This window comes from Corythoichthys intestinalis, chromosome 17 (assembly GCF_030265065.1).
Source record: "Corythoichthys intestinalis isolate RoL2023-P3 chromosome 17, ASM3026506v1, whole genome shotgun sequence".
Lineage (NCBI taxonomy): Eukaryota > Metazoa > Chordata > Actinopteri > Syngnathiformes > Syngnathidae > Corythoichthys > Corythoichthys intestinalis.
Window position 1 is genome coordinate 26,600,645 of NC_080411.1, and position 23,616 is coordinate 26,624,260.

The window sequence follows — 23,616 nt, forward strand, 5'->3', positions numbered from 1 at the left end:
TTAAAAAGCTAGTTTTTATTCATATTCTCTCGATCAACAGCTTAATGTTAGTGATAGCCTAGCTTTTAGTTAAAAAAAAAAAAAAAACGAGTAGGGATTGGTTGTCCGTTTTAATACAATTTATTACTGTTGGTTGTCACACCACCAACATTTCAAAGGATGTAATAACATTTCAAAGGATTCAAATAATGTTTTACTGTGTTATGCTGAAGTGGGTGTAAAATGTTTTGTGTTATGTTGAAGTAAGTGCAAAATTCATTTATTTTTTGTAAACCTGTTTTAACAGAAATGTTAAAATGTATTCTTGTTAGTTCCATGTTTGTCTAGATAATTTAAAACACTTAAATATAAAATGAAACGGATATCAAATAATAAATCATTATTCCAAGTTGAGTTGATGGGAAGCAATTCATGAAAGAGTGAAAACTGAAAAATGTGGTAACCTGTCTCCTACTTTGTACTGAATGCTTTTAAGAAAAATCTCATAATTCGCTCCATTTTGTATCCATCGGTTGGTTGCAGGAGTACCATTTGACTTATGTTATCAAAGTAATATTCCAAAATCTAACGTACAGGGTTTAGAACCTTTATCTTTTCTTCTCAAAATTAACAGGGTGTTTCTTAGCTGCTTTATGTTGTATCACACCCAGTGAGCAAACATTTCATAGCCGATTCCCATATGATTTGTACTATTGATCACCACTGCTGTATAAGTTGATGAATTGTAACAAATGTGCTGTGGATTGCACCCAGCCTTAGATTCAGTGTTGGAGGACTCTTGCCCAACCAGTTCAAAGTAGGGAAAGAGCGGGAGGCATCCTAAAATGCTCCAAGGACAAACTGAGGAACACAAATAACATACCTATGTTAAGAGAGGTCAGAAGAACCTGAATGATTTTTGTACTGCATATTACCACACTTAAAGGGCAAAAAATAACCTGAATCCAGTTGCAGGCATCATTTTCAGCATCGAGGTCAGCACCCCCACACCTACCGACTGTAGGGTGCCATCAAAAACTATTTCTAACGGCTGGCTGCCTCAAAAACCTTGATTTCATGCTCAGGAATATAAATAATAGTCAATGTATTAATTGCACATTGCTCAAGCATCACATTTATTTCCCCAAGTCCAGGTTATAAAGGAGAAAAAAATGTCCAGGATACAGTAAGCACCAGTTCACAGCCACAGATGCAACACACAAACACAAAAAAAATCTGCATTTAGAAATATCCAATGATTTCTTATTTTGCATGAATTGAATATTCAACACAACAAATGCAGTTAGCTTACAGGTTATACGAGTTGTAAAATGATGCCTGAAGCATTTGATGGAAATGCTCAAATTCTGCAACTTAAGTCCCAATGCCACATATTTTTGTTGGTACTGAAGATTCTGTAAACAGGGTCTTGTCTTAAAACACAAATTTCCAAAACAAAATGCTAACACCACATTCCTCCATTGTAGCCCCTGCTAATAGAAACTATTTTAAGTAATAGGAACTGTTGGCCCACTAGAACTAATGAACACCATATCGCAAACAATCATTTCCTTCTGTCGTTTCAGAAGCAAACCATCTAAAGAACTAAGGTGGCTGCATATTTTCTCTATTATACCAAATAACACCCCTCAAGTGTAGTTACTATAATGGTCTTCTGGATTAATTAATTTATCCTATATTACACTGGTAATTCATCACAAGATACCAAAATAAAATGCAATTCTGATACCATAAATAGATCGATGTACGGTTTAATCCGCCAACAATCGAAAGGCACACACAGTCAACCATTCACAAAGATTGACGATTTTTCGTTTTCATTTATCCTAATATGCATGCTTATTTAAGATGGGGAAAACCCATACAAGCTTTGACGCAAACATGCTGACCACTAGACCAAATGAAGTTTTATTATTTAGTTGTAAATAGTACTGAAGTAACAATTCAAGATCTGTCACTATTTGAGGATATAGTCAGTAAATTGGCTGTATCTATAAAATACAGAGGCCATTTTTTAATCCCTCACTCTAAACAGTTGAGCTCAGTGGCAAAGAAATAAGCAGAACAAAGCAGACGTATTGAAATCTTCCCTTTGGTGATTCACTCAGCCTTAAATCTCCATCGTAAAATGAGCTTTAACTTTCAGGGAGCAGGAGTGGCTTTGATTGACGAGCGGCGCTCTAGCCATTGAGTCTCTGCGTGACCACCTCCCTGTACATGATGGAGATGTACACGAAGAGGAGGAGGATAACGAAGAAGTCATCCATGAATCCCAGTAGGCCGAAAAGTGCCTCGGGGAGGATGTCTAGCGGTGAGGCCAGGTATGTGATAGCTCCGATCAGGCAGAGAAGAATTCGGATTCGAAACATCCAGAAGAGGCCCCCCATCGAGAACATCTCCCTAAAGGCGTGACGGAGAAGGGTGGGTACATCCCGTAGTCTGTCTATTAGCTGAGTTAAATGGAGGGAAAAGAAAATGATCAACAATTAGTACTGACTTATTACTACTTACCGTATGTTTAATATGGTTTCGTTTAATAAAAAGACTTAACTAAAAAGTTACAATTGTACTTGATTAATTATTTCAATTAAGAAATAGGATGAAAATTAATTCTTAGGATCACCTTCTCATGTTCTACTGTAGTGAGTGTGATTTTTTAATGGTGAGTGACTTGAGCGTCACCATGTCATAGTGTAGAGCTGTCTGGCTAACCACTACCTCCTCATTTGCATGTTGAGTGGTAGTAGCAGCTCTGCATGAAAATGGTTATTATTGTGTTTGCTATGAGTCTTCTTATGTGTTTGCGGCTGTCTTTCATTGACCACTCACAAGGATATTCCAACATGTTCTGACTAATGACGATAATTACATGTTGGGGATTAGATCTTCTCTATACAGTATGTTATAACTAATCTTGGCTTGGTCTTGCTTTGGACTGTCATAAATAAGAAAAAAATCAAGGTAAGGCACATAGCTTTATTCTTCTACAAGACTGTTTTATGACCTTAGGACAGTGTGACTTTATAGGGTCTTTTGTATCATATCATTTAGAAGGGTGCTGTGTGTTTTTAGAGAAGAAATCGAAACTCACAGATCTTGGCTGCCCTGAGAAGCGACGGTTGTAATCGTTGATGTCCCTTAAGATGAGCTGCGGTTCTGCTTCTCCATCTTGTACCCTTTGAGGAGCAGCATGCTCATGGAACAGTGGGAAGAGCAATGTTACCTAAAAACAGGGACAAGGAAAATAGTTTATAACTTTAAGAAAATCATAGGTAAAAAATACATATACTCTTACAAAGAATAAAAATACATGTCATGTCACCATTTGTCTGCATATGGGACAGTTTATGGCACCCAACCAGGTCCCATATCTCCAGTAGGCTACAATACATGAACCTATATGGGGATGAATGAGAGTTGCATTAAATATGGCAACATGACAAGGAAAAAAATAACATTTTTTGAGCACTTGAAAAAGCTCTAAAATCCCCTATATATATGTTCTTCACCCAACAACCAACAGACAATTCATTTCTAAAAGCGATGACTGTCAGATTAATAAAACAACACCAAGAAAACCATTTTCAAAGAGCGTAACCTTTATAAATGCGGATGTAAGACCAGCCATTGAGTTTATTTTGTGGTCAAAGATGTTTGAAGTTGATGCAGTCCAGTCACTTTTGTGCAATGTGAGCTAACAGAATGCACAATCATACATCAAACTGTATACACACATGCGCTTTCTTTTACTCTGATTCCCACTCATACTTCCTGCCTTGAGCCAGGTTTAATCTGCTACTGTATGTCCATTTTGTCCATCATCTTCACTGTTCCTTTCTACAATACCAGTAGTACAATATTCTTACCACAGAAAAGATGACCACAGTTGGTCTCAACTGGTAGAACAGCTTGTTGTAAACACACAGGGCAAGACATGTCTCTGTAATACTGCTGCCTGGGTTCTGGCTGGGGATTTTCCTCCTGGGGTAGATTCAAATGAAAACAGGTAATGATACACAGTGGCATAACTCTCTGATGATTATTAATCACACGACCTAGTCCAGTCCATAGCGTAGTGTTTTTTTTGTTTGTTCGTCTGCATACCTGCTCTGTTTGTAGTTGCTGGCGGACAGCTCGAACATGCTCTTGATTCTCAGGGTGAATATTTTGCTGCTGCTCCTCTCTGTAATATTAAAATATCAAGATATACTGTGGAGAGGTCGATTTGTACTTATTTACTTATTCATTTATTTATTTTTGGGCATTTGCTTACCTGCATAGTAGTGTTAAGATGCCTGCCAGTAGGGTAAAGGTGAGCACCACAACAAACAGAACCTGGTTGCTGACACCTTCAATTAACGTGTCTTCATCTTGGATAAGATAGTCCACCTCTCCACACTGATTTTCCTCCATCATTTACACTCATAACCCACTACTGGGGTGAATAAAGAGAGATGTTGCAAAAATACAGATCACACTACAAAGCATTAGTTTCGTTCTTACGACAATATAATCTAAATTGTACTGGCGGCCTATGAGTTGTTAGAGCAAAGACATTGTATCTTGGTCGGCATATAAAATGCATTTATAACTTTAGTTATCTACTCACCTTTTAGTTCCACTGCAACAAACTCTCTGAGGAGTCTATCTCAAAAGGCGCTACTTTACTGCCCGCCAGTGAATATGGTCTGCCATGACGTTATAGCAATTGTTATAGTGGCCTGGGTCTCGTAAATCAAATTATGTAAATGTAATGAATTCGATTTTGCATTAGCCTTAACAAACCACAACCTTGCTAGCAATAGCTACTTTCGTTTGATTGCCTGGTTGACAAGCGTCTTGAGTCTTACCAAAGATGTTATAAGCAAAGAGATTTTCTATTTATTTAGCGATTGCACGACATCCGTCGGAGAGAACGAGCTAATCCCGTTGCTGTTCAGTTCTATGTTCATTATCTTATTTTATTTTCTGTTTTACGGTTATTCCTCGGTATGTTCCCCAAGGTTTAGGGTCATTTGTTCCTTTTTTTCCTTCAGTCAATTTTCCTTTTGAATTTTGAATTTTAAACAAACTCTCAAAATGCTAATTATTTTTATTTTTATTGAAAGCTTTCAATAAGATGGTGTGTTTCTGTTTCTGTACCACCCTAAAATGATTTTACAAAAGACGAGAAATTTTCAGGTTGCTCTGAAAACTGATTTCCGTGTTATCCAAAGTATCTTATCTCATTCTTGGAACATCTTTGGTCATAGCTGCATAGCTGTTTGTGAACAGTTTTAACAGTAGATGGCAGTCGTTTGCTTTTGAAACAATTTTAATTTTGAAAAATGGGCGCGAGGAAGTATCCGGCATCCGGTTGTTAATTTATGACAAAAAAATGTATTTTTCTCCACCAGCAAGATAGTTTTATATAGAGAAACATATTATTGCTCGGTGTAAATCATGCCTCGATATGCTCAGATAGTAATGGGTCCCGCAGGGAGCGGTAAGGTATGTTAAATACTAATTTGATGCTGATAGTCGAGACGGCGTTTAGCTCAATAAGCTAACAATCAGTCTTCTTGTTTTGCTATACCTTACAGAGTACCTACTGCGCTACGATGATCCAGCATTTTGAGTCTTTGAACCGTTCTGTCCAAGTGGTCAATCTCGACCCTGCTGCTGAACATTTTGACTATCCTGTAATGGCAGGTGATTTATAATTTGTTAGAGCCACTAGCACCATGTGAATTTCAATATTGATTTGGCCAAAGCCAAATGCAGCCTAATAGGTCAACAGTGTTGAGAATTCTTTGGCTAGTTGTTTAAAAAAAATTTTTTTTTAAAAAGACAAATGTGCGTGGGTTACCGTATGAACATTGTTACACAATTGGTAGAACTTAAGGATAATTTGTTATTCATTTTTATTTAGAAATAATAGCTTTCCCATTGTGTTTGGCTTCAAACTGTTTATTTTATTATTTTTTTTTCCACCAGCTATAGAAAATATTCTTTCACAGCCCAAAATCCACAAAATGTGAGTTAAAAGGTGATCGCCATTGCGTTTTGCAGCTGGTGTATACTGTATTTTTATTTTGTACTGTATTGCAATGCCCGCCAAACCATCGAACCACTTCCTGAAGGAGTCATGTAGTCCAGCCGTCCAGCATTGCTTCATAATTTCTGGGTTTTACCCAAATGATGGGCGACTCGATGCACACGTCATGAAAACTCCCCTCCCATTACTCAACGCAAGCCTCTGATTCTTGACACATTTTGTCCTATCACTACCCCGTATATTTTAACAGAAACTGCCCCATGTAGACACAATTGCACACCAGAATGATCATAAATTAAAAAGAAAAGCTTGTTTAATTTTGCGAATACCTCTGATTTTATAGTTAGATTGTGTTGTTATGGTGTCTTTTTTTTTTTTTTAGACATTCGTGAACTCATTCAGGTTGATGACGTGATGGAGGATCCATCTCTTAGATTTGGCCCCAATGGCGGTCTGGTCTTCTGCATGGAATACTTTGCCAACAACTTTGACTGGCTGGAAGAAGCCCTGGGTCACGTCGAAGATGACTACATCCTGTTTGACTGCCCAGGTAAAGTTTGTCTCACACCAACTGGAGGAGACAAAAAAACCCATGCATGTTTATTTCACTAAAGCAACTTGGAAAAGCTTTACTTTGTTATCTCTTTTTGTTTTTATATTTGTGTTCAAGATAACCTGCAGGTTATATTTGTAAAATATAAGGGGGTAACAGTATATGTATTTGTATTCAACCGTTTCGATACGGGGTGCTCGGTTCGGAACGGAGGCATACCGAATGAGTTTCTGACATAATGTAACCCTTACTTTTCGAGGCTGTGAGTCGATCAGGTTACAGTTTCTTTGTGTGGATTATATTGACTCAGTCTTCTCTACTATAATGAGGACCAACACGGTAGGACAGTATAACCCAGAAACGTCAACGGCGCGACAACGTGGCCGCCGCGAGAACGCAGTGAAACGCGGGCGTTAAAGTTAATCAGCCAATGCACACCAGTCGCAGTGCGGCTGCGTGTTAGACGCGTCCCAGAAGAAGCTCAACGCGACGCACGCGAAAAGAACGCAGAGTTTATTAGTATTTGACGCGATACGCGGCCCTCCTGCGTCAATACAGTGGTACCTCTACATACGAATTTAATTCGTTCCAGGACCTTGTTTGTAAGTCGAAATGGTCGTATGTCGAGCAGGATTTTCCCATAGGAATACATTATAATTCCATTAATTCGTTCCAAAGCCTAAAAACATATACTAAATTCTTAATAAATACTGCTGGCACTGTTACAAATGGCAATTAAACATAGAAAAACAAATAAGTTATAAATAAATAATTCAGAATAATATAATAATAAGAATAATAATTAATAATTATTCCTGTAAATAATGTAACGAATCGGATTCTAATATGGCGGACACTTTTTACTGTCCCTGAACGCACCGCGAAGTGAGATAGGTCGGTGCGGTAGAGATAATACTTTCGTTTTCTTGAGAGCAGTCAACTGCTTAAGACAATGGGCGTTTTGTGTTGGATAAGTTCTTAAATTAATGATAAAAACGTGACGAAGCTGGCGATTTCCTTGGCAATGTTACCACAATGATAATTTTCACCTTAACTTATAAATAGTGGCGAACGGTGGTCGGAAGAGGACCACGGAGCTGTATTGTTGAGCCAGTTCAGGCTTTTTACTGTCCCTGAACGCACCGCGAAGTGAGATAGGTCGGTGCGGTAGAGATAATACTTTCGTTTTCTTGAGAGCAGTCAACTGCTTAATGGGCGTTTTGTGTTGGATAAGTTCTTAAATAAATGATAAAAACGTGACGAAGCTGGCGATTTCCTTGGCAATGTTACCACAATGATAATTTTCACCTTAACTTATAAATAGTGGCGAACGGTGGTCGGAAGAGGACCACGGAGCTGTATTGTTGAGCCAGTTCAGGGACACGCACCCCAAGCTCATATTTTTCTATAACTTGCATCTTCATTTCAAAGGTAAGCATCACTTTTTTCCTTGTTTCTCCAACTGTATCAACTTTTTTTGAAAACTGTGTTGATTTCTCACACAAGAAAATCCACCGTGCGTTCGTTTGCAGTGCTGTCATGTCGTCGTATTTCGAGCAACTCGTCGGATGTAGAAACAAATGGCGGCTCAAATTTTACGTCGGATGTCGAAAAGATCGTGTGTCGAAGTGATCGTATGTAGAGGTACCACTGTACTACTAGCTGAGATCAGGCAGACCGGAAGTCACTCGTGTAAAAATACGGTGGATCCGGTCGATTTTCAAACTAATATGCAATCAGATTCATAATCCACTTTTTGAGTCCATCAGATCTCTTGAGTGGTAGATCGGGGCACAGTTGACTTGTCTTTGTTGATTTACTGCTGTCTTCTCTGCTATAATAACCAACACGGCCCCGTGTTCAATACAAAACCCTCCCACCACAACAAAACGAGGAGGAACGAATATTCACATAGGAACTAAATTTATACAACATAAAATATACAATATAAATGAATACTACATCATATTTGTAAAATGTAAACACATAATAAAATAAATAATATCCCATTTAAATACTATAAATTCAAATGAGCTAAAACACCTGTCATTAAATAATACATAATAATACACAGATCCTGCTTACACAATTAAATTTATTCATTTCTGTGTGGCACTTTAACTTGAGAAAATCCACCAGTAAAGCTTTTGAAAACAGTTCATAAGAAAAAAAAAAGATTCATTGAGGCATTTAATTTGTAAAATACATGTTAAAATATTTGTCATTGGGATTGCTTTTCTCTTTAGCACAGGACTTCTTTTTTCTTCTTTCTTTCAGAAAGAAAGCTGACCAATACGCGGGGTCTGAAAGGCAAATTGTTGTTGGATTATTATCTTTAAATACCCGCTACTTTTTGAGCAAAATTCTAGCTTTGTATAGGCCAATGTTCCTATTGTTGAAAGCACAAAAGTGTGTAATAAACAACTAGCACATTTATATTTTGCATTTTGTTTTCTTACTGTACCGAAAATGAACCGAACCGTGACCTCAAAACCGAAGTATGTACCGAACCGAGATTTTTGTGTACCGTTACACCCCTAGTAATACATGAAATATATTACACTTCATGAGTGGGCAGGCACTCCAGAGAATAACATATTTTTGCAAAGGAATTAAAAAGTACATTTTCCACATTGTGCCTCCTCTTAATATTAACAGCTTTACCTTTTCCAGGTCAGATTGAGCTGTATACTCACCTACCTATCATGAGGCAGCTGGTGGAACAGCTCCAGCAGTGGGAGTTTCGGGTGTGTGGAGTCTTTCTAGTTGATTCACAGTTCATGGTGGAATCTTTTAAGGTTACATTTTATCTTTCATATTTACACACTGTCTGTATGTGCTCTTTATGTGAAAATAATTGCCATTTGTTCTGACTGCAGTTCATTTCAGGAGTCATGGCGGCCCTGAGTGCCATGGTGTCATTGGAGATTTCCCAAGTAAACATCATGACAAAAATGGATCTGCTCAGTCCAAAAGCCAAGAAAGAAATTGAACAGTAATCTTTAGTTTTTCCTCATATAGTGGCAGAGAGTGCCATGCATCCGTTAAGGGCTCAGCCTTTGTTTCTGTGTAGCTGTACTATACAGTTGTATTCAAAATTATTCATCCCACACTGTACAGGGCTGTATGACATTTTTTTATGTTATTCATAATCAGATTGAATTCAGAATTAACCGTTGCATTGTTCTATATTATACTTAAGTCCTTAATTGTTCTGTTCATTAACGAGATTTAAAAAGAAATGTCAGTCTTGCTACAACGACATTCTGACAATTTATCTGCCTTTTGAGGCAGTATGAGAGCCATACCATGGTTGGGTTAAGTGATTGTATTTGAGGGAATTGTAGTTCTGCTACTAGGTCAAGTGTGTAAAGTTGAATACCTGACTCTCTTGCCCATTTGTGTTTAAAGCAGCTCTCTGAAATATTTTACATGTCACACCAGATCCTGCTGGAAATAGTGGCACTGTTTTTTCTTCAAAATACATTTCTGGATGAGTGTTTTGTAGCACCATGGCGATTGGGTTGCACGATTTGAGGTCACTGTTTAAGAATCACTGTGCTTTTTGAAGCCAGTCCTAATATGAAGTAGTAATATATATTTTTAAACCTAGCAATAGGTATTTGGCAAATCATTGTCTTCTGTGATCTCAAGGTACCTTGACCCTGATATGTACTCAATGATGGGAGATAACTCTGATGCCATTAGAAGTAAGAAGTTCAAGAAGCTGACCAAAGCTATTTGTGAACTGGTAAGAGCATTTTATCTGACAAAGTTATTGCAGTTTTTTTCACCAGCGCTACTCCCAGATTGAAGAATATTTAATATTGATTCATTGAATCGGGACGATTGAATATTGATTTCCATGTTAACTGAATATGCTTTGAAATAATTATTTTTGTTTTATGACTTTGTGTGATGAAAGCATTAACTGCAATATATACCGTGAAGGTTAAAAGACCAATAATTTAGAATGCAATGCAAGCTGTCGTATTTACTTTTATTTATTTAAACATTTCTGTTAACAGATTGATGACTACAGTTTGGTGAGATTTTTGCCTTTCGACCGCACGGACGAGGAAGGTATCAACATAGTACTGCAACATATTGATTTCTCTATACAGTATGGAGAGGATTTGGAAGTCAAGGAACCGAAGGTAATAAACCTAATGCATGGATTGACTTGAGGCTTCGCCTATCGTAACAAAAAAATTGACGTGCCTCATGTTAGTCAAATTTACATGTACAAATAAATCAAAATTAGGGCAGTATCTGAGTACGCGGCCTCTGCATAAAAATTAATTCAATGTGCGGTGTTGGTAAATTGGTCGAAATTCCAGTAAATCAGCTTATGAAAAAGACGTGAATAAAAAAAAAAATGAAAGTTGAAAACTACTAGTTAGTGTGGTGCGTCTCGTCACACAAAACTGCATTCTTTGACAGCTCTGCAAACAAGTTCATGGTGCATATTCGTGCCTTGGAAATGCCATAATTAAAAAATTTTTATGGGAAACATTTTGCGACAGTCAAATAAAACAAAACGCCAGTCATCCCTGAGCATGTATTCTCATACTGCGAGACAATTCTTGTATCTTGTTTTTGTCCTCAAAATGGCATACGTCGGGACATCATAAACAGAGAATCCTATGTGTTCAATAATTGTCATTAAATAATGTTTATTTTTTTCCCCACTGCCTCCTCTTTTACAGGAAACTGGAGAAGACCCTGATGACATGAATTATGATGAGTTTTTCCAAGGGCAAGTGGAAAGCTGAGAAATGTTACCATAAGTTTGAGACATTTTAATTTGAACACCCGAAAAGAAAAATGAAGAACAAAGTATAGTAGTCTATAAGTCCCAATTATTAACACACTGGGTGCCATTGTTTTTTATATTGACCACACATCACTTTGGCTTACAGCACTCAATTTCAGAAAACACATCAACAACCCTCCTGCTCCGGGATACACTTTAATGTTTTAATGAAATAATTTCGCTGCCATTGAATGGATTAGAAATGTATCGCCGTCATTGGCACTGAAACTATCACTTAATGCCAACCATCCCCCTCTCAAAATATAATAATAATGGCAGCTATCTCAATTAAAATGAATTTGCCTTTGCAATCAATGGCCGTGAATGAGTTGACCTTTTTATGTCATTGCCTTTTTATTTATGGTGTTGTTTGTAATATAAACGTGTCGTGTTCCAAACACGTGTGTATATTATGTTTTGGAAAAATATTAAATACCCAAACTACATTATCGCGTTCTTGAGTTAATTGTTGTGACGCCCCCTAGCGATCATGTAGCAATGTGCCACATTGCCTCTTCCTGTTTCAAAAGAAGGCGGAAGCAGCATCTTGGGGATCTAACATTCGTCGCTGAGCTGTTGAATTCGTATTTCGCCACCCAACATGCCGGTAAGTACACCCACGGTTATTTTTAGGTATGTCTAAACGTTCACAGTTGTTAACTATCTGTTGAGCGACTCAAAATGACGCCGTTTTGCGTGTGCTGGCTTTATTGTTAGCATTCTTGGCTAACTGAGTTAGCATTGCTTCCAAATGGGATAACTACGTCGGCATCAAATGATGCAAGAATGTTAACGCTAAAGTTCTGCATGGTAGCATTGTGGCTTTTCGACGGGCAGGTTAATTGGGATTTTGGATCATGTCACTAGCTTTGTTGAACCTCTCCCGTCAGGCGTATCACTCAACTATGCAGGAGGAGAACACCAGGACGGTGGGGAACATGGCTTTACTGCCCCTTAAAACACAGTTTAAGGGACCGGCGAGAGGAGACGGTGAGTCCGTGCGGCTATACACTACCTTAAATATAATTTGCATAGTACCAAGTCATGTTGCAGTGGTAGTGTAAGTGTCACTTGTTTCTTGAAATGACAACTGAATGGTGTCACTGCAGTTTTGCCCGCTGGCTAAGTTTGAAACATCAGTTGTGTAGCTCATTAATTACCATTGACACTGGTAAACTTCTAGTCCATTTGGACTTCGAATGCTTGTAGTGGTCATTCTCACACTTCAAGTAGACGTCTCTGGCACTGAAAGATGATTATCTACTGCTAACCCTCCCGGTCAAAATAGACTGGTTAGGTTGAAGGTTATTTTTCCATGCATTACACTCAAGGATGCTTGAATTAAAATTGCACCCTTCGTCCAAATCATATACTACACTCATAGACTTCATAATATATTGACATGACACGGAGCGAAGGGCCGATCCGTAGGGGGCCTATTTTTAAAACTTCAAAAAATCCTGATGAACAATTTTTATATAAGTATAACAAAACTTAAAATGGCTATAACATTCTCAGATTTTACACTAGATACACAAAAATCACCAAATGCAGAGATAATCACCTATATTTTCAGGATCAATAGCAATATTTAACAAATCGTTTAAGTTTTTGCCCAAAATAGCAACTTACATTTTTTCAACAGCTAATAAATCAATTTTCACATCAGAAACTTAATACTTGGGGGTTGAGGGAAAACATGCGGAGTCATTTATAACTAAGAGATTATTAATAAATTCTATATGCAATCACAACTTATTATAGAATACAATAGCCCTTCATTGTCATTATACAGTTGTGTAGTTATGTAGTTGTAGTGAAAGAGGCTAGTGGCCGTCTGGCATAAACAGAGCATTTCTGGTGAAAATTCTTGTGAATAAATGCTTAAATCTCCGAATTCTTCATAGATATGGACGTAAAACAGTCTCGAATTTTGGTTAAAAAAAAGAAACCGTGCAGTTAGCGTTTATTTTACGTAAATATGTCGAATTACAATGCTACTCTGTTAGTGAATGAGGCTTGCGGCCACCTGATGTAAACAGAGCTTTTCTGGTGAAAATTCTTGTGAATAAATGCTTAAATCCCTGAATTCGGCACCTAAAACAGTCTCGATTCTTGGTTAAAGCCGAAAAAAAGTTAGCGTTTATTTTACGTAAATATGGCGAACTATGATGCCAATGCAGTAGCGGCTGATTTCTCCCATTGATGTTTTATTCATGGTTAAAAATGCATGCATGGTACGAAAAATAATTACCTTGAATCCTCGAACAAATCACTCCTGAGACAATCCTTCCTGTTTGTATGCGGTACAGCTTTTGTACTTCTTCAGAAATCCAAGCTTAAATCCAGCTTAGACATGAGCGTGTAATGTCTTCGAATGACTATTACTAAATGAAGCTCAACCCCCTTATGGTAAGGTGTGACGCAAAGAATGACAAAGTGTCAGGTTTAGAGAGTTTTGAAGTCTATGACTACACTTTTGAAGGTGAACTTCAAAACATGGAATGGCTAGCCTAGGCAAAAATAAGTTTGTGACTTGAGAATAATTGTCAGCTTAAAATGGTGACTGGTATGCATTTTTTAGTTTCACACAAAATCACTTAATCTTTAAAATGAATGCTTGTGGCCCTGAAACCTGTTCCTTAGGTGACCAAAAGTGCAATCTGCTTGTATAGTTTTCTTCTGATGCATGAGCATGTTTAGCAGCATTGTTTTTGTTTTTGCATCTCAGGCATCGATTCTGACATTATTGATGAGGCTATCTACTATTTCAAGGCAAATGTTTTCTTCAAGAACTACGAGATAAAGGTGAGATCGCAAAAGTTTACTGCTACCCTATATTTTAATATAGCAGACAATGTTTTGGGATTAAACGGCTCTTTGCACACTATGCACTTCATTCTTTTACATGCCCCAGCTTGCTCCCTCTTGCTGCCTACGGTGGGAGTTTAGAAATGTTGGGAATTTCATTCCTCTTGTATCAATGAAACAATTATTTTTTTTTAACTCCAATTTTTTATGCGTGTTTTTATTCAGAATGAGGCAGACAGGACGCTGATCTACATCACGCTGTATATTTCTGAGTGTCTAAAGAAGCTGCAAAAGGTAAATGATACGCACTGTTCTACCACATTTAAACCACAAACAGCAGCATTCGATTTCATCCAGTTGATCAAAGTATATATTTACGCCACAATCAAGTCAGTTGATATTTGCATTTTGCTCTTCAGTGCAGCTCTAGGGGCCAAGGGGAGAAGGAAATGTACACACTCGGCATTACCAACTTCCCCATTCCTGGAGAGCCCGGTTTCCCGCTCAACGCAATGTACGCCAAACCTGCTAACAGGCAGGAGGAAGGTGGGACCTGAAAGAATGAAACAAGTTGTCAAAAAGTGGTCAATAGGGCCACCAGTAAAGAAAACAAATCTGCATTTATTTGGCAACACTAAAAGGGATATAGAATTATTATATTTGAAACAACATGTCCTTGCAACAAATGCACATTGATGACAATGTCCTCCCACATTGTTCAGACACAATGAGGTTGTACCTCCAGCAGATCAGACAGGAGACTGGATGGAGGCTATGTGAACGTGTGTTCGATCCCCAGACAGACAAGCCTAGCAAGGTGAGTCCAATTAGTATCCACCCAAGAAAATCCCTACCATCCATCATGGCAACCCATTTGTAGACATAATCTTCTGGTTTTATATTTTTTTAAAAAAAAGATGTACACGTATAAGTCATACAAATTTGTATATCTTCAAGGAAAATTAAGGATTCTGTTGTTTTGCAAATGTAAATGTTATTATGTTTTTTATGCATTCATTTGTGCATCCCACATTGTAGCCTTGTCATAGCAACTTGTTACATAGTAGCTGAAGTCCTGCTCAAAATCTTTTGACGTATTACCCAGCATTCCTGCTCTGAAAGTGTTTTGTTCTATGCTTAATGTCTGGTTTGATAAGTTGCAAACACGTTTCTGACCTGATGTTTCTTTGTTTCAGTGGTGGATGTGTTTTGTCAAGAAGCAGTTCATGAACAAGAGTCTGTCTGCACCAGGACAGTAAAACTGGCAGCGTGTAGCGTTTTCATCGGTGCCTGCCCGGTGGATGCTTTTTTTCCCCCTCATGGTCGAATTCATGCTTTTTGTGGTGCAATTTTATACTAGAGTTCCGAAGGTTGTGAACGTGGACATAAGATTGAGCTGTTGCTTAATTCAATAAAGCAATTATGGCTGTTGGAATATCATGTTTGTTTTATGCTTGTGCTCTTAAATGTTTTATTGAGTGTCAAGTTTTTCTAAGATATTGTTTAAGGCAGAGGGAATGTGATTTTACATGCGCGTTATTACAGACACCCATTTTATTCTTAAAATTTTGACTACTACAGTCTACGGATGCCATTCCTGCAAAATGAGGGCTTTTCCATTATTACAAACCATGGGGGAAAATTATGATGGATGTTCACCCAGTAGTTTTGAGGGGGGGAGAAAACCATTGACAGGACGTATTTCAAATGAAATTTTTCTTAAACGCTCATCATTTGAGAAATTGTGGTTGTTGGTAACAATTACTTTTACAAAAAGGGAGATAAAATATGGAGTCAGTTCTGAGGAATGAGGTTCACTTAATTGTGAAGACAAAAATATGGAATGATCAGTCAAACACAACTAATACTTTACCTGATTGCTGTTGCTAGATAATCTTTGCATGTTGAAGCCTTGTCATGGACCATTTTCTTTCCACCTCAGATGTTCAATTGATTTCGGATCTGAATTTTTTGAGACACATGACGACCTGAATTGTGGTTTTTCAGTTTTTGATAGCAAGGCTCGTTATTAGGGCTGCAACTAACGATTATTTTCATAATCGATTAATTAAATGATTAATCGGATAAATATTTTCAATTACCTTCACAATTTACCATGCCGTTGATTCAGGCATGTAAGTAACAAGACAAAAGGGATGACGTTTTCCTTCAAAAATATTTTATTACAACTTTCTGTCTTAACTGTCGTCTAAGACTATCGATTATCAAACTCGTTGGCAACTACTTTATTATTCAATTTAATCGATTTGAAAATGGAACTATCACTATCTCCCCAGTGCCTTTCCTTGACATACAACACCTTATCAATGAGTGGAAACTTTCATTTCTTCTTAAGGCAGTTGTCTTAATAAAACTGACTGAATACCTATGACTTTCATCCGGCCATCCACAGTCCACAAACACTTCTCTGATTATTTTTGTTTAAGTGTTCATAATTACTTGTTTTTCTTGTTGATGGTTTCTTACATTTCAGTTACATAAATTGACTCCAGTTTCCTCCCATTTGTGCCTCTTTTGTTGTTCATTGTATTCAAGACATGGCGTGTTTTCAGTCTTAACTTTTCTCTGATATTTAACCAGTATATATGCTTTAAAACCTTCCCTTTGTTTAGATTTTAGACAGTTACTGTGAACATCCAACATCTGTGATGATTTGCAGTCTTAAACCAATAAGAGACCAGCATATATGCTACACTTAGAATTTCACGATTTTGAGACTCAAATTCAAAATTTTGATATTTTTCTTAAAAAAAAAAAAAGGAAAAAAAAGATGGATGTAAGTCAACACATGCATCTGCAGGTTCCAAGAGAAAAAACAATTTAGCAAGGGTTAGGCCTATGGATATTTGAGCGCTTATTACCGTACACAAATGTATTTTGATTTTCAAATTTGAAAAAAAAAAAAATGGTTCCATTAAGACCTTATTTTTCAAATTTTGAGATTTTCTGACGATTGTTTCATGTTGCGGGCCTTTATGGGTTAAGACATGTCTTTGTTTCATTTATTATTATTCCTCTGTTGAGCCATAATTAAGGTCAGTCAACTTGGTGCAATAGCTCATAGTGTGATCATTCTTTTTAAACTTCAAAGTAACACATTGATCAAATTTGAAGCAGGCATTTAGTTTTGACATTAAATTGTACTAAATGATTTTTTTCCCTAAATGCCTCTGCAAGGTCTGAAAAAGTGTAACCTTTTTTTGTTTTCTCCCAAAGTTGTTGTGCTTTTCCCAAAGACAAAGTTGCCGTTTTTCTTTTCGGGTCATGATCTGCTTTTTTCTCTACAGTTAAGCAATTGGGAACATTCCCCAAGCCTGGTGGTTCCATAATTTTTGCCAGGGATTGTAGAATCAAAACTATAAACAATTCTTTTGTGATGGGTATTTGAGATCTCAATCACTTTAAACATCTTTTAATTTAGAATTTCTGATAATCCAGTGTAAACAGCAAGGGATTAACTAGTATTACTGTAACACGGTCATGCTATTACAGAGTACTTCATTTTTTTTCACTCAGGTTTTTATTAAATTTATACACATGTAAAAGCACTTGAGTTAAGAGAGAACAGAAATTGAACAATGGCTCAAGTCATTTCACATTGACCCATCAAAAATATCACTATATTCCATATATAACATGGCAAAGACCGTAAACGAGGATGCGTCTACATTATGACAAAATACTCGTACTGCATATATTTAGCCAATACCCTATGTCACCCGCACTAGCCCTCTCTGGATATTTTACATGAGGTAGTTAGCCATCTAATATTAGAAACTGGGTACTTCCTCTAATGTCGACACATTCTCTGTTATGCATAGGCTTACATGTACTCAAAAGATTGACACATGCCATAGCCAGCTTCTTGACACAATGTAAAGAAGGAAACTGGCAAATCACAGATGTTTTTTTAACATGAAGGTTACACAGAAATATTTTCCAAGGTAACACATCATGTGAGATACAGGAATGACAGCTCTCGTAGATGTGCACACAAAGGTTGCGTGTACTGACGTTCTCCATCCATAGGTCGATTGTGTTCATGAAAGTAACTGTTCACTGTTTTTGAACTTTCATTAAAGATTTTATATCAGTTCCAAGGTAATTCTGTCACAAGTACAGAACCTTTTCTTTTTCTGCCATGTTGCTCACTCACTTCCTCACCAACAAAATTCACACAAAATAACAGTTCCTCAATTTAATAACGTGGTTTAAGTCATTGTTCATTTCGCAAATTGATCACTTGCAATGTTTTAAGTTATGCTGACGTAATATGTTCTGCCTCTTTTTGGCACATGCCTACTTTTTTCAAATGTGGACTTGGTTTACGGCAGCGGGGGGTTGTAAACGACTGCGACCAAGTATGGTAAATGGTGTTACACTTATATAGGGCTTTTCCACCTTTCTAGGCGCTCAAAGCGCTTTACACTATCTCACCATCCACCTACTGGTGACGCAGCAATGTGGGGTTCAGTGTCTTGCTCAAGGACACTTAGACGAGTTCATCAGGGCGGAGAATCGAACCCACAACCTCTGGGTTGGGGGGGACAATTACTCTACAACTGAGCCACGCCACCCCCCCAAGTATGTGAAATACCTTGTATAACATTATCCATACTAGTGTAAACGTGGCCTGAAAACGCATACATTATAGACTGTAGGCACTGAAGGCTGTATGGCTCAGTATGCAGATAAACCAACACACACCAGGCAAAAATAAAATTCACTTGTACACATTTTAAAATAAATATGTTTATACAAAGAAAACCTAAGATTTGAATAATCCTGAATGTGCCAAAGGGAAAAATCCATTGGGTGGGTCTGGAGTGGGTTCCTCACCATTCCTGGTCAACCTCTGCTCAGAAAATTATCCCCCAGCTGAAACAATGCAAACCAGATAAGATTTCATTAATAGTGTGCAGTTCATTCAGTCATGTTACAAATTGTTACATCAGATTTCAGTCAAAAGACATCTCTTGACTTTTCCGCACACAGCGTGCAACCTTTTTCTTGAAAACACCTTTTGGATCGTCACGCCATTCTTTCTGTCAGGTGCCACATTCACAGGTGAGCATTTGATCTTTCTAATAAAAGGTGTCAAGGCATGGACTAGAACTTACTGCAGCATCAACATTGGCGGGCGAGTCACCATTGGGGTCTGCCAACATGGAGATGACACTGATCATTATGGTCTCAACAGTATGGATTGGCAACCAGCGTTCCTCCGGCTTCTCATAGCCATACTTGTCTTCTCCAGGTTCGTGCAGGATGGAGATGCATACTTCCCCATTTTTTGCAACTGCCCTCACCAAAAAGATTGTGGTGCCAATATGTCATCGGTCAGAGTTTCTCTTATTTAAATCTAAGGCAATTTAGAATATCTTAAGCAATGCAGACCTGTTTTAGACAGCACACACAAGTCTCATCCATCCTTATATAGACATATAACCTATGAGCAGAGGTGGGTAGTAACATGTTACACAAGTAAATAACTTTTTGAGAAATACAGTATGTACATCTCAGTAATTTTACCAAGCCATACTTTTTACTTGAGCAGATTTGTGGAGGAGAAACGCTACTCTGACTCCGCTACTTTGGGCTACAGTAGTCATTACATTTTTCCTCTTTACATATTTGATTTTACTTTGTTTTTTTTGCCAGAGACGTCAACAGTGGCTCAACCAGTTTCACCAATGAGACGTCGCAACAATAATATGATTCCATTCTACCAATCTTGGTTGCAGTCAAGCTTGCCGTTCTATGATTACGCCAGCCTGTTCAATCAAGTGGTGTCTTTACAACACACAAACATGTCTCGAAAGCGCAGATTTTAATCTCTGTTTTTATTTGGCACCGAGTGACCACGGATAACCGGAGGTATGATCCTTTTAGTTTCATAATAGGAAATGTTTTCTCCACTAGAAGGCACTTATGCTCTTTGGACGAATAATGCTTTTGGGTAGATTTTTTTTTCTCTAGCCAGAAATCAATGTTTTGTTTATTTCTTTGGCTTAACGTGGTTATGTAATATGTTATAGTACAGTATAATAACAGTTCATACAAATAACTGCTGAGAAAAAAAATACCATTAAATATATCAAACATTAAGCAGTTACTCACAATGTTACTTATTAAGTATACTTTTCACTATTTTTTACTTGTACTTGAGTACATTTTATGGATGACTACTTTTATTTTTTCCTATGATAATAATGTGAAGTAACGCTAGTCTTACTCGAGTAAAAAATTTGACTATTCTACCCACCTCTGCCTATGAGTTGTATATAAATCTGTTTAAAAGGGAATTATTTTTTTTCTCTATTTTGAATTGTTAGAATGGTATAGAACTTTATTGTCATTGTCAGCAACAAATGAACACTGAATATACTGTCTATAAACCCAAATTTCACATGTTGACTTGAATAATACAAACCATTGGGATGCCAGATTTCTGTGATGAACTTCATCTTTGGAGGTCTTATAGGATAATCCTGGGGAAAATTCAAAGTAGCCTTAAAGAACCCCCCTTCACTGTAAAATGGAAATGCATCAGAAGTATCAGTTGAAATACTTTTCACACCTGGAATAGGCAACTCAAGCACTTCTAGAGGTTGCCAAGAACTGTGGGTGAACTTGACTTACAACATTGTATCTTGAGGGCCAATGACGACCACTTCCCACTGAAAGATATCGTTGTCATCTACAAGCCCCGCCGAGAAGCCTTCCACTGGGTTCTTGTTCAGATCTGAAAGGTCACATTCTTTTGGTGAGACGTGGCAGCTCTCTATTGCGGACTTGATAGTGGCGAATAACACGGAGTACAGTACGCTCCAATCAGTTCACTGGTCTTTGTGCCCATAGGTTCAACTTCACGTGCGAGCCAGACATTTGACAACATGACACCTACCATGCAAGAGGCCACTATTTTTTAGTTAAAGCACAATTAATTGTAAACAATCTCAATTGACTAACAAGACAAACGTGTACGTACAAATGAACAGACGAAAAACTTAGCTGCTCCTCCAGGGCTAACTTACCCGCTAATTGTTTACGGAGTAATAACGCCGACTGTCCTGCCATTTTTGAACAATTACTAAAACTTTATGACTGCTTTTTGAATGATATTCCGTTTAAACAATGTCCGGCAACATACAACGATAAATAAGACATCTGGCAACTAACACGAGGGACAATATCCACGTTTCTTGGTTGTCTAATGACGCCACACACGAACTAGTAAGGGGGGCACAGGAAGTAAGTGGCAAAAAATATTTTCCCTCACTCATGCTTGCAGGCAAAATGGCTGTTTCCGAATTTCACAAACCGCGGTGAAACAACAGTGGGTGAAGACAACGGTAAGGATTATATGAGAAATGTAGAGGTAATCAATAGAGTACCGCACGCAAAAGGTCAATTTTGCTCAGTAATATTCATGACGTTAGCAACTGTTGCTAGGGGCGTCAAGCTCGCGTTTGTACCTTATGCTAGATCAGTGGTTTTTAACCTGGGTTCGAACGAACCCCAGGGGTTCGGTGAGTTAGTCTAAGGGTTAGGTGAAGGTTAAGACACGCAGGGCTCCATTTTTGGACGCTGACTAAATCTAAACAAAGTGGTGTTTTAGGCCAGGTTTTGGACTGGTTTGTCCCCATTTACAGGCTTTATTCCAATTCTTTTAACTGACAGTCCAAGAGAAACTGGTTTGCTCAGTGGAAGTTTGACTCGCACTTGGAATAAGGAAGTACAACAGACGTACAGATAACGTGCACTGCGTTTACATTGAAAAAAAAAAAAATTGCGTCACATTTTACACCATGCAAATTGTCTGTGAGGCAAGGATGTGATGGAATAAGAATGTCGACATGAAAACAAAAATAGAAACGGTGTGAAATGAATCGAGTTTAGTTTCATTTTCCAATGTGAGAAGCAAATCAAAAGGTAATTATTTGTGGTAAATTCACACTGTTTATTGGATTTGTGTGAAGACTTTTTTTTTTTTTTTTTTTTTTTTAATACAGTGACTGTGTACAAATTTGACGATCATTTTGTGCAGGGTTTTTCATTATTTGATATCATTTGAGATGTAAACATGACAAACTGCACGGTCAAGGTTAATGCAACCAAGTAGGTTTAATGTTGAACGGTATAAGATATATTCCTCCAAATCTGAATGAAAAATTCTAAGATGTGCATTGGGCCAGTCTTGGTGTAGTTGCCTGATGATGCTGCAGGCAAAGACATACATTTTGGCCTCTTTAAAAACATGCTGTCTCAATGAGATGTTTGAATCGAAATTCACCTGGGTTTTAGCTTGCTAGCCTAGATATATCGATTTTGAATTTGGGGGGAAAAAATATTCCAAAGGGTTCAGTTAATGCACGTGTGAAACTCATGGGGTTCTCATGGGGATGCTATTAAGAAATTAAAATCTAACAAGTCCTGGAACAGATGGTTTAACGCCTTTTCTAAAGAATTGGTTTCATTTTTATGTGAGTTATTTGTAGAAAGTATTGAGGGCAGGAAGCAGAAGGAAAAAAAAAAATTTGAGTGCACCAAGCACCGCGGGTGTCTTTAACTCGGGGTTTGATTACTCTCCTTCCTAAACCACAAAAGATACTTTATTTTTGGACAATTGGAGACCAATATCGATTGATTGATTGATTGATTGATTTTGAACAATAATAACGAAAAACAACAGAGTGGGAAAAAAAAAAAAAAAAAAAAAAAACAGTAATGATTATAACAGAAATAACAATATATACATGTTTAGCTCAAAAAGGAGTGGGAAGAAGCAGAGCTTTTTTTGGGTCCCACCCCCAATTCACTCCAAAAATTCCATAAAAATAGAATATAACTTCATAATAATGATTACAAAATCTTAGCGATATGTTTGGCTAAAATATTAAAGTTGACGCTGAATGGTATAATTGAGGAAACTCATTCTGGTTTCATGACTGGCAGACACATAGCAAACAAAAAAAATGTGCCCTCATTTATGCTTGCAGGTAAAATGGCTGTGTTCGATTTTCACAAACCGTGGTGAAACAACAGTGGGTTAAGACTCACAGAAAGGATTATATGAATGAAATGTAGAAGAAATCAATTATAACATTTACTACAGTAGCCTATAAAGGGAAAAAAGGAATCCCCAATACCTAATGGTGAGACAACATTTAAACAAATGACAGTGCATTACAGTAATCCCTCGTCTTTTTTTGCGGTAAATGGGGACCACAACCCGCCGCGATAAGTGAAAAATCGCAAAGTATCATCCCCCCCCTTTTTTTTTTTGTCTTGTGGGTGGGTGTGTGGGTCGTTGTGTGTGTGTTCAATGTATTAAGATTTAACATTGGAAAGAGAGGTGTGTATATATGACGTTTT

The 23,616-nt window shown here is 37.6% G+C and overlaps 4 protein-coding genes across 6 annotated transcripts; 2 read left to right on the top strand and 2 right to left on the bottom strand.

Moving 5' to 3' along the window:
* Positions 1–895: 895 nt before the first annotated feature.
* Positions 896–4,866, bottom strand: rnf170 (ring finger protein 170). 2 transcript variants are annotated; one of them, XM_057819026.1, is made up of 7 exons: positions 4,610–4,866; positions 4,274–4,432; positions 4,105–4,183; positions 3,867–3,981; positions 3,323–3,396; positions 3,092–3,223; positions 896–2,450 (listed from the first exon to the last, which is right to left on the bottom strand). In XM_057819026.1, exons 2-7 carry the CDS (start codon positions 4,414–4,416, stop codon positions 2,181–2,183), a joined length of 813 nt encoding a protein of 270 aa, XP_057675009.1. In that variant the 5' UTR covers positions 4,417–4,432; positions 4,610–4,866; the 3' UTR covers positions 896–2,180. The 2 variants fall into 2 exon arrangements, with proteins under 2 accessions (XP_057675009.1, XP_057675008.1); XM_057819025.1 differs by having other exon boundaries at positions 1,083–2,450; positions 4,274–4,435; positions 4,610–4,864.
* A 450-nt stretch (positions 4,867–5,316) lies between these two features.
* On the top strand, positions 5,317–11,840 carry gpn3 (GPN-loop GTPase 3). The gene is made up of 8 exons (XM_057819024.1): positions 5,317–5,490; positions 5,583–5,691; positions 6,420–6,587; positions 9,264–9,388; positions 9,470–9,585; positions 10,245–10,341; positions 10,619–10,747; positions 11,300–11,840. Exons 1-8 carry the CDS (start codon positions 5,443–5,445, stop codon positions 11,363–11,365), a joined length of 858 nt encoding a protein of 285 aa, XP_057675007.1. The 5' UTR covers positions 5,317–5,442; the 3' UTR covers positions 11,366–11,840.
* A 34-nt stretch (positions 11,841–11,874) lies between these two features.
* arpc3 (actin related protein 2/3 complex, subunit 3) lies at positions 11,875–15,652 on the top strand. The gene is made up of 7 exons (XM_057819027.1): positions 11,875–12,013; positions 12,297–12,396; positions 14,138–14,214; positions 14,443–14,511; positions 14,637–14,763; positions 14,940–15,034; positions 15,414–15,652. The coding sequence occupies exons 1-7, from the start codon at positions 12,008–12,010 to the stop codon at positions 15,474–15,476; spliced, it is 537 nt and encodes a 178-aa protein (XP_057675010.1). The 5' UTR covers positions 11,875–12,007; the 3' UTR covers positions 15,477–15,652.
* A 2,003-nt stretch (positions 15,653–17,655) lies between these two features.
* Positions 17,656–21,489, bottom strand: ube2g1b (ubiquitin-conjugating enzyme E2G 1b (UBC7 homolog, yeast)). 2 transcript variants are annotated; one of them, XM_057819028.1, is made up of 6 exons: positions 21,276–21,488; positions 20,881–20,983; positions 20,672–20,769; positions 19,359–19,537; positions 19,189–19,283; positions 17,664–19,116 (listed from the first exon to the last, which is right to left on the bottom strand). In XM_057819028.1, the coding sequence occupies exons 1-5, from the start codon at positions 21,316–21,318 to the stop codon at positions 19,197–19,199; spliced, it is 510 nt and encodes a 169-aa protein (XP_057675011.1). In that variant the 5' UTR covers positions 21,319–21,488; the 3' UTR covers positions 17,664–19,116; positions 19,189–19,196. The 2 variants fall into 2 exon arrangements, with proteins under 2 accessions (XP_057675012.1, XP_057675011.1); XM_057819029.1 differs by lacking the exon at positions 19,189–19,283 and having other exon boundaries at positions 17,656–19,116; positions 21,276–21,489.
* Positions 21,490–23,616: the final 2,127 nt, after the last annotated feature.

Coding starts and splice junctions, on each gene's coding strand:
- rnf170 (XM_057819026.1), bottom strand. CDS start 4,416: ATGATGGAGGAAAATCAGTGTGGAGAGGTGGACTATCTTATCCAAGAT. Junction 4,184..4,273: donor ATCTTAACACTACTATGCAG/GTAAGCAAATGC, acceptor TTAATATTACAG/AGAGGAGCAGCAGCAAAATA. Junction 3,982..4,104: donor AGCAACTACAAACAGAGCAG/GTATGCAGACGA, acceptor AATCTACCCCAG/GAGGAAAATCCCCAGCCAGA.
- ube2g1b (XM_057819028.1), bottom strand. CDS start 21,318: ATGGCAGGACAGTCGGCGTTATTACTCCGTAAACAATTAGCGG. Junction 20,984..21,275: donor ACTCCGTAAACAATTAGCGG/GTAAGTTAGCCC, acceptor GTGACCTTTCAG/ATCTGAACAAGAACCCAGTG. Junction 19,538..20,671: donor AGAAATCTGGCATCCCAATG/GTTTGTATTATT, acceptor TGGTGAGGGCAG/TTGCAAAAAATGGGGAAGTA.
- gpn3 (XM_057819024.1), top strand. CDS start 5,443: ATGCCTCGATATGCTCAGATAGTAATGGGTCCCGCAGGGAGCGGTAAG. Junction 5,491..5,582: donor GTCCCGCAGGGAGCGGTAAG/GTATGTTAAATA, acceptor TATACCTTACAG/AGTACCTACTGCGCTACGAT. Junction 5,692..6,419: donor TGACTATCCTGTAATGGCAG/GTGATTTATAAT, acceptor TTTTTTTTTTAG/ACATTCGTGAACTCATTCAG.
- arpc3 (XM_057819027.1), top strand. Junction 14,215..14,442: donor TCAAGAACTACGAGATAAAG/GTGAGATCGCAA, acceptor GTTTTTATTCAG/AATGAGGCAGACAGGACGCT. Junction 14,764..14,939: donor TGCTAACAGGCAGGAGGAAG/GTGGGACCTGAA, acceptor CACATTGTTCAG/ACACAATGAGGTTGTACCTC.